The sequence below is a fragment of the Leishmania mexicana genome, chromosome 26 (assembly GCF_000234665.1).
Source record: "Leishmania mexicana MHOM/GT/2001/U1103 complete genome, chromosome 26".
NCBI classification, from domain to species: Eukaryota; Euglenozoa; class Kinetoplastea; order Trypanosomatida; family Trypanosomatidae; genus Leishmania; species Leishmania mexicana.
Genome location: NC_018330.1, coordinates 1,020,054 through 1,028,550, shown reverse-complemented (window position 1 = coordinate 1,028,550; position 8,497 = coordinate 1,020,054). Strand labels below are relative to the sequence as shown.

The window sequence follows — 8,497 nt, the reverse complement described above, 5'->3', positions numbered from 1 at the left end:
CTAACCCTAACCCTAACCCTAACCCTAACCCTAACCCTAACCCTAACCCTAACCCTAACCCTAACCCTAACCCTAACCCTAACCCTAACCCTAACCCTAACCCACCACACGCACACAACAATTTTTAATAGACCACACACACCAAGGGATAACAGCAACACATCCACAGCCATAACCACAACCATCACCATCACAATCCTGCACACAGGTCTGCTTATAACGCAGCAGCAGCGCCAACAACTAACAACACACACAAATACAGCAGCAGGTTAATCACACACAACACGCAGTGTAGCTAGCGGAGTCGTGCAGTGGGCGCCGGTGTTAATGCCCCACCCCGACCACAGAGGAAAAGCGGACAAGCACACACAGCGGGGCAACCACACATCTGAATAGTGGTATGGGAGGTCGGGCAGGCACAAGCACCAGGGAACCCAAGACCACGACGACAAGCGAATGTGCCAGGAAGCACTCTGGGCAGCGCAGGTGGCAGGAATGGAGCACGCACCGGTATGTACAAGGATTCAGGATTCTAATTTGTGCGTCAAGTGTCCGATTTCCAGACGTGTCAGGCAGTAATAGACAATGTGGGTGATAGATGCCTGTACGATTGTGTTCAGAGGCAGGGCATGGCGTACGTTTGCCCAAGCACACATGCCTTTAAGAAACTGTCAGTCAGTTTCTTACTGTGTTTCCTTCCGGGTACCATCCTCGAGAATCGATAACAGAAAACACGTGGAACCGAATCTCGCCACGAAATGGCGCATATAGACCTCCAGATGGCCGTCGTCTTGAAAACGGCTACGCACGTATAGCACCCTGTACAGCTGGCGTCCGCTCACTCAATGCAGCACCAGAGGTTGTTACGATGGGAACAACATGACGTGGGACGGCACAGAGCCACATATCTCACCGTTATCATGGAAGCGCCGTGTCAGCCGTGGATACCCGGGTGTGCTGGTACAACTGAAGCCTAGATGCCGCAGAGTATTGTGTGTTGCGATACGCAGTGCACTGCCAAATCACCGACGCAGGAGGGGTACAACTCTTTCATAGGTCCATGCAGCGTGTTCCTCGCAGGCCTCTGTCTTCTCGTACAGAACACTGAGTTCCGCACCTCACGGGTGATGAGCAGCTGCGTAAATGGCCGCGCTGCCTTACTTCACACCACGGGGGTTGCACAGAAAGCTGTACCAAAGGATGCCAGAAACGGCGCGACAAGGCGGACACGAGATACTATGTGGAGAGGGTGGCATAGCGTGCGCAAGCGCTGCTGTGTATTCTGCGTTGAGTCACTTCTTACGTCTATGGTAAGGAAGTCTTATTCAAGGTGGCCCATCGTCTTGTCCTTCACCCAAGCAAAGCCTGTATCACAGAAAAGCAACGTGACCTGTTGCAGCTAGAGTTTCCAGGGCAACGTCCCCTCCACGCTGTTTGTGCGGGACCTCATAGTAAAGATAAACAGCAAAGCACAGAGATGGCATGCGCAAGGGAAGAGATTGTGAGAAGTATCCACAGATGGAAGAGTACTGCGTCACTCGTCAGGTTTCGACACGGGAAACACGACACAAGGGAGCAGAGCATAAAAAGTGGGCGATATAACAGCAAACGTATAACCAGAGACGCTTGCCGTGTGTTCTGAAGGAGTCTCTCCTCACCTTCGCTGCAGCGACGGGCTGACACACCCGTGGGCACAGACGTGACAACATGGCCTCAGCTCGAGGTTTAAGGCTGCAAAACACTGCTGAAACACTGCCACTATCCCTCGCGGCCTGCAAGAGGGTGAATTCCTAGGTTCGCTTTCCCTTCCCACCTCAGATATCTCTCTGATGTTGAAGTAGAGTGAGCATGCGTTAACGGGTTGGATACCGTGTTGAGAGGTGCAAGGAAAACACAAAGAGAAGAAAGAGTGAGAAGAATGTAAAAGGGTGTGCAGGGGCGTGTCTTTGTGACAATGCGTGCATGCCTAGAGAGCCGTGGGTATCTGTTTCGATATCGGGTACCCAATAGAATAGCACACACGACTCCCGTTTTATTATGTCCGCAATCGTTAGGTAAGTTCAACGTGATCGACAAAAATGAGGACTCGCAGTAACCCAAGAAAACAAAAAGACACAATGTGAAACATTAAGCCACGGAAAAAGACGTGGGCTGAAGAACAGACAAGAAAAGGGAACCTGTAGAGAACTGTGATGAAGGATCCAATGACGGGCATGCCAATGCTATCAGGTACATCGCCTCACCTTTTTGCCTTCTTTTTTCCACCTTGCTTTTGGGACAAGCCTGTGCGCCTCAGGACGAGGAGGCCCTTGGATAAAACAGTGTGCCTATCTCGTACGTCCCGCCCAGAAGGAACTCGCGCGCCTTATCCAGGTGGAAACCGCTCGAGAGGTACATCTTCCCTCCCCTATCCAGGAGAAATTGAGCAGCCTGCAGCTTTGTCACAATGCCACCCGTCGCGAAGCGATTGTTCGGGGTAGCCTCTGCGACAAGATCGGCAGGGCTAAGTTCGTGGACGACAGGGCGCCGCTTGGCATCCGTGGAGGTGCGCGGATTTTCGGTGTAGTAGCCGTCGATGTCGCTGAGAATGACAAGGAGGTCCGCCTTGAAATGGTGCGCGACGAGCGCGGACAGACGATCGTTGTCGCCAAAAACCAGCTCGTGAAGGGCTGTCGCGTCGTTTTCATTGATGATGGGGATTACCTTGTGGCTGATGAGCACCTCAATGGTGTTGTGGGCGTTGATGGTACGCTTCCGCGAGTCCAGGTCATATGCAGCAAGCAGCATCTGCGCGCACAGGATGCCGTGCTTTTGGAACTCGGTGTAGTACATGTGCATGAGCAGTGGCTGCCCCATCGACGCGAGTGCCTGCTTGTTCGGCACATACGACTTGTCCATCTCTTTTTTCGTGTACCCCGCGGCGACGGCGCCGGAGGTGACAAGGATGACTTCATACTTGGTCTGAAGGTCGGCGATAAACGCGCATAGCGCCTCGATCCGGTGCGCGGCAATCTCCTGATTGTCCACCAGAATCGAGGAGCCCACCTTCACGACGATGCGCTTCACCGACTTCAAGATGTCCGCCATGCTTGATTATGCGTGGAGTGGGGGGAGCGGAGGCCCTACTTTCGCGGGGTTGGAGCCTCTATTCCTGCGTGCCTTCTGTTACCTTTTCAGTTTGGTGGCGGCACAATGGGAAGAAGCGACAAAGCGAACGAAACGATGACACGGGTATACCAACAGAATGCATAAGAGGACAACCGATGCACACAGAGATGTCTGACCTGTACAGCCACGCAAAGGATACTGTCGCCGACCCGCGCATGTATAGAGAGACCCCCGGGGTGTGGGTGGGCCGCGAGGGAATGCCGAAGACGAGAAAGCCGAAAGTGAAGAATGAAGGGAGACTAGACAACGCTCTCTGTGCAACTATAAGGTGTACTACTCTATTCGTTAGTGTCACGTATGAGGATGGGCAAGCACGCGCTCCATACGCCATTTGTTACCCGATCATAGTGCGTAAAATACCACACCTGCGCGCAGTCTTCTGGGAGACGGCGTACTCACACTGTCTTTGCGTGTGTGTTTTTCTTGCTACCCAGCTGTTGGCGCTGCGTTCCTGACGGAGGTCTTCACAGCCCAACCAGGAAGGAGTGAAATGGAGGGTTCGCACTGAAAAGTAGGGCAATGAGCATGTTATCCAGTGAGAGCGGACACACCTCTGGTAATATATATGTGTACAAAAAGAAAAGGGGGCAGCGATGCTGTGCGCAGAAAACGGGGACCGCTTCTCGCGGGACTATGCAGAGAGGCCCTCACCAGAGCCGGCATCGAGAAGCATCGTAACCGACCCGCGGCAGTCTCGCAGAAACCGTGATACCGGCAGAGGACCCGCCGGCGCATCGGCAAGCACACCGCGCACGACCCAGTTTTTGTCCTTGCCGCAGGCGAGCACGACAACGTGCTTTGCGTGCTGAATCACCGTCTTGGAGAGCGTGACACGCCAGACCTTGGGATTCATGGTCGGGCTGGGAAAGCTGACCGAGACGACGTGGTCCTCATCCGTAGCTGCCACAGAGTCCGGAAAGATGGAGGCCGTATGGCCATCGGCGCCGAATCCGAGAAGCACAATATCCACGACGGGAACCGACATATCTGTACCGTTTACTTGCGTGCAGGGTAGGCGATCCAGGAGCTTCATCTCATAATCCTGTGCAACAGCCCAGGCGCCGTCAATACCACCCTTCTCGTCCTTCGACGTGGCCAGCGCGGCGTTCGGCTCGATGGCGATGACATCGCTGCTTGGCACATCACGCAGCAGTGCTTTCGTCGCCATAGAAAAGTTGCTCTGCTCGTCGTCTGTCGCGACGAGGCGCTCATCGCCCAGAATGAACTGCACCGCGTGCTGCTGCAGCAGAGGCAGATCCTTTTCGTGGAGCTCCTCGTACAGCCGCTTCGGGGAGGAGCCTCCAGACAGTGCCAGCACAACGGGCGCAGACTTGTCGACACGCGCGTCGATCGCGGCGAGGATGATGTTCCGCGCGGCGGAACATATGTGAGAAATATCCTCGCAAATCTTCACTTTGGGCGAAAAGGAACTCATGTTGCCAGGACGGGCAGCTCCGCCACGAGGGGGAAGCACCTTCGGAAATAAAGTCCGAGAAAGCCAGGCCCCGGTGCACGATGTGCGTGTGATGGCGAACACACAAGTAGATGATGATCCACAAACTGCACGTTTTTTTCTCGAAGGCGAGCGCAAAGACAGTGAAGGGCAAAGCCGAGCGGTGCAGGTAACATCATGGAGGAGGAGAGGAGAAACCTCAAGAATCCCGACACTCCACAACTAAAGTGATGGAGACAGGCTACACTCGCGCAAGGTGAGATAAGCTACGCGATGCGTCGCATCTGTGCAGCACGGATCCTCTGTGGCACCAGTTTGGCTATTGTAAAGAGTGCGTTTTCAACGATCAGCGCTACACCGTTCTGGCGTTCATCAACGAAGCAGCTAGCAAAGACAATCGAGCGTTATTCGTGGACGAAAGGGTTCAGTAGCGCAACAGCGTCCAAGCCCACCCAACGATACCAGCGACATACACCGCTGCGCTTGACACCTTCTCACGTGCAGTGCAATGACGGCTCCGCAGAATCGTGAACTCGGGAGGGCCAATGGCGTTGCACAGGGCGTGGGCTGCAGCGATGGCGATAATGCTACCCTCACACACATGCTCATAATAGTACCCGCTCAGAAGTCCGAATAGTGCGGTAAAGACAAAGATACCGCACATGGTCTGTCCAGCTGAGCGCCAGCACGCATGCTCCTTCTCGTCGCGGTCGCTACCATTCACGTCTTTGTCCTCGCAGTTTCTGTACGCGTCACACGCCATGGAGACAAGGTGGTGCATGTGGGAGAGCGAAAAGAGGAAGGCCGAAACGAAAATGCGCCCTGGAGAGGAACGGCGGTGCAGAAGAGAGAAGAGAACGCCGCGGTAGAAGAGCTCTTCCCCAATTGGGCAGATCACATAGTTTCGCCATAGCAGCAACGGGCTCTCGGGCATGTCGAAGGTTCCGAGGTGACAGACGTCCGCAATGGGTCCCGCAAACAGCAACAGTGTCGACACGCAAGAACGGATTATCGGGCGCAGCAAAGTGCTCTGCCGCTGGGCGGCGCGAAGCGGCGCAGCAATGAATGCAAGGTAGGCACCACTGGCAACGCAGCACATGCCAAACGAGATCGTGCGTCTACGAATCGCATCATCGCTGTTGCGATCGACATACACGGCTGGGTCGCGTGAAGCGGCACACAGTGACTCCAAGCCCGCAAGAAGAAAGCGCCGCTCACGCGGCCAGACGTAAAAGGCAGCGATGAAGGCGGCCGATGCGCCAGCGCAGAAGAGAAGGTCCATCACGTGGTTTGCTGCTTCGCATAAGCGGGCAGGGGGTGGAGGGGGGCAGCAGCCGCAGCAGCACCGTCTCAGACTTTCAGCGGCAAGAGGAAACCGCAGGCTGTACGGGATGTGAGTGCGAGGACGGAAGAGCAGTGAGAGCGGTAATGTCAAAAGATGCAAAGTAAGGATGAAGAAGTGCCGTCACAGCGCAGAAAACATTCATTTCTGACTGCGCTATGCGTTCGTGCGACGCAGCTGGAGTCCCGCAGCTTGAGAAAGCAGCGCCAGCATTGCTGCACGTGCAGAACATATATAGAGCAGGTGGTTTCCCCGCCATGTCTGTTCACGGAGAATACGACCTTCTCAGCAGACTTTGCCCGCTTCTTGGTTTCTTTTCTGTGTGTGTGTGTGTGTGTGTGTGTGTGTGTGTCATGTTTGGTTTATGGTCACCCCTAATTCCTGTGCGCGTCTTTCCTTTCGCGCGTCGGGGAGTGAGTAGAGTGGGGGAAGGTGGGAGGACGGAACATTACGGATAAACTTTGTTTTCATTGTGGACTTCTCTCGCAGCAGCTTCTCAGAGGAAACAGAGAAAAGTGAGGGAAAGAGAGGGGAAGAGGGATTACATAGGGGTAAGCATACAGAGAGATATCCGTGGATACAGGAGATATCCAGAAACATGGTGTTGGGGGGGAGGTCTCACGAGAGCTAAGCATCAGCAGAAAAGCGCAACTTGCGGCTAACCGATCGACAGAGATAAGGTCAGAAGTAGAGGCCACCGCACAGACATGAAGGATTTCATTGTTGACACGTGTGAAAGTTATTCGAGCTGTTATTGTACTCTCGCTGATTCCCCATCGTCCCAATCGTCAACATAGACACTGCTGTAGCGAACCATGGTCAAAGTAGAAGAAGGGATTTCTCTTCGCTGACGGCCAGAGCGACGTGCATGTGAGTCGACGTCTGTACGAGTATGCGCATCAAAACACATGCAGACACATTCATGTATGCACAAACTTGCACAAACGGACACGCCGACATGGGGGGGGGGGCGTGCAACAAAACAGAAATTGTATAACAAGGCGGACGTCATTGACGCACACTCTCGAGGCTCTCAGTCCACGAGAATGCCGGTTCTCACCAGAAAAAAGAAAACAGGGGAGAGGTGCAGCACACAACAAAGCCCGGTGGGCACTGCAACAGCAAAATGAGGGGGTACCGAGCACACGAGCCAATGCCCAGGGGGTACACACACACTCATAGAGGTGCACGTGCACATACGCATGGCAGATCGTCCGAGCGCAACAGATGTTGCTGACGTCGGAGAAAGAGAATGAAAGAAACCAATTCAGAATAAAAAGAGAGGTAATTCACAAAGAGTCCCAAGCAGCATGCTTTCTCATGACCGACTGCGTCCCCCACACCGTCGTGCGCGCGAACCGTGCTGCGGACTGTGTCCAATGCACTCATTCAGCAAGCAAAGGGGGCTCTGCATCTGACGTCCGCTGCACTTTTGTAAAAGGACACTTGTTCTTGAGGAGGAAATCGGCGAGGCAAGGTATTCAAAGAGAAGAGCCTCGTGGAGCTTTGCAGGGTGTCCCTCGCCCAGACCCACTCTTGCACATCCTGCAAAGGGAGCGAGAGAGGTGGTAGTCTCACAAGAATGACAAGCAAGGACACCTTTGACATCACGAAACTGGCATGCTTGCGAAACATCAGACGGGGAACGATATCGTGACGACGAACGGCGGCTAGCGCTTGTGGGCGACTTGGAAGGCAAAAAAAAAGAAGAACGACAGTCATGAGCACGCGCCTGCGCGATTTTTGGCCACCCCACGTCGAGTTGCCACCCACCTCCCCCTCTCCCTCCCACCCCACGATCACCATACACAGATGTCGCATTCCGCGTCCACGAAGACGCCCCCTCCGCTCCCCAAAGTCACCGACCGCACTGTCCACGTGGCACGGGAGTCCTGCTCATCAAACAAGAGAAAGAGTATCACAACTGCACGAGACGAGGGTCGGTGCCACTTCGACATTCACATGCGTTAGTTGATTTTGGGTAAGAGTCGATACAACCGCAGGCGAGAAAGCGTGCGCTGCTGGAAGCCCTGCAGACGCGGAGACTGATGAAGGGCATTCACTCTTGCTTGCCAAACTCTCGACGCGTTCTACTGCAGTGCACAGGGAAGGAAACACTTCCACCCGCCGGCCGCATCGTACAGGCAGCGCCAGCATCAGATGCAGTGCATGTGACTGGAATATGCAAGCGTACAAGCGCGCCTACATGAAGTAAAAAGGAGCAAAAGACATGTATCCAGTAGTCAATACAAGAGCAGCACGTGGCATGGTAAGAGACGTGTCGCCATGCTATAAACGGCGACCTCACGGCACCCTATTCATGAGCACATGCATACACACACACACACAAAGAGAAATCAAAACGAACGAGAGAGAGTGAGTGTCCTCGGGTTGTGTTTCCTCTTTGGTGTCAGAACAAGACAGGCTAGGCGCAGCCAACGGCTGAATAGCAGCGTCGCATGCGTAGCCCGCGACATGTCCGTGTATCCGTGTTGTACGCCAAAATCGAAAAGCAGAAGGCGGAAGACGAAAGC

General features: G+C 54.3%; 3 protein-coding genes across 3 annotated transcripts; all 3 read right to left on the bottom strand.

Annotated features, from left to right (window-relative positions):
- Positions 1–2,292: 2,292 nt before the first annotated feature.
- LMXM_26_2710 (putative glutamate 5-kinase) lies at positions 2,293–3,087 on the bottom strand (the record flags this gene model as incomplete). The annotated part of the gene is made up of 1 exon (XM_003876525.1): positions 2,293–3,087. One exon carries the CDS (start codon positions 3,085–3,087, stop codon positions 2,293–2,295), a length of 795 nt encoding a protein of 264 aa, XP_003876574.1.
- Positions 3,088–3,799: 712 nt separating this feature from the next.
- LMXM_26_2700 (6-phosphogluconolactonase) lies at positions 3,800–4,603 on the bottom strand (the record flags this gene model as incomplete). Its single annotated transcript, XM_003876524.1, has 1 exon — positions 3,800–4,603. The coding sequence occupies one exon, from the start codon at positions 4,601–4,603 to the stop codon at positions 3,800–3,802; it is 804 nt and encodes a 267-aa protein (XP_003876573.1).
- Positions 4,604–5,045: 442 nt separating this feature from the next.
- Positions 5,046–5,720, bottom strand: LMXM_26_2690 (peptidase with unknown catalytic mechanism (family U48); the record flags this gene model as incomplete). The annotated part of the gene is made up of 1 exon (XM_003876523.1): positions 5,046–5,720. One exon carries the CDS (start codon positions 5,718–5,720, stop codon positions 5,046–5,048), a length of 675 nt encoding a protein of 224 aa, XP_003876572.1.
- Positions 5,721–8,497: the final 2,777 nt, after the last annotated feature.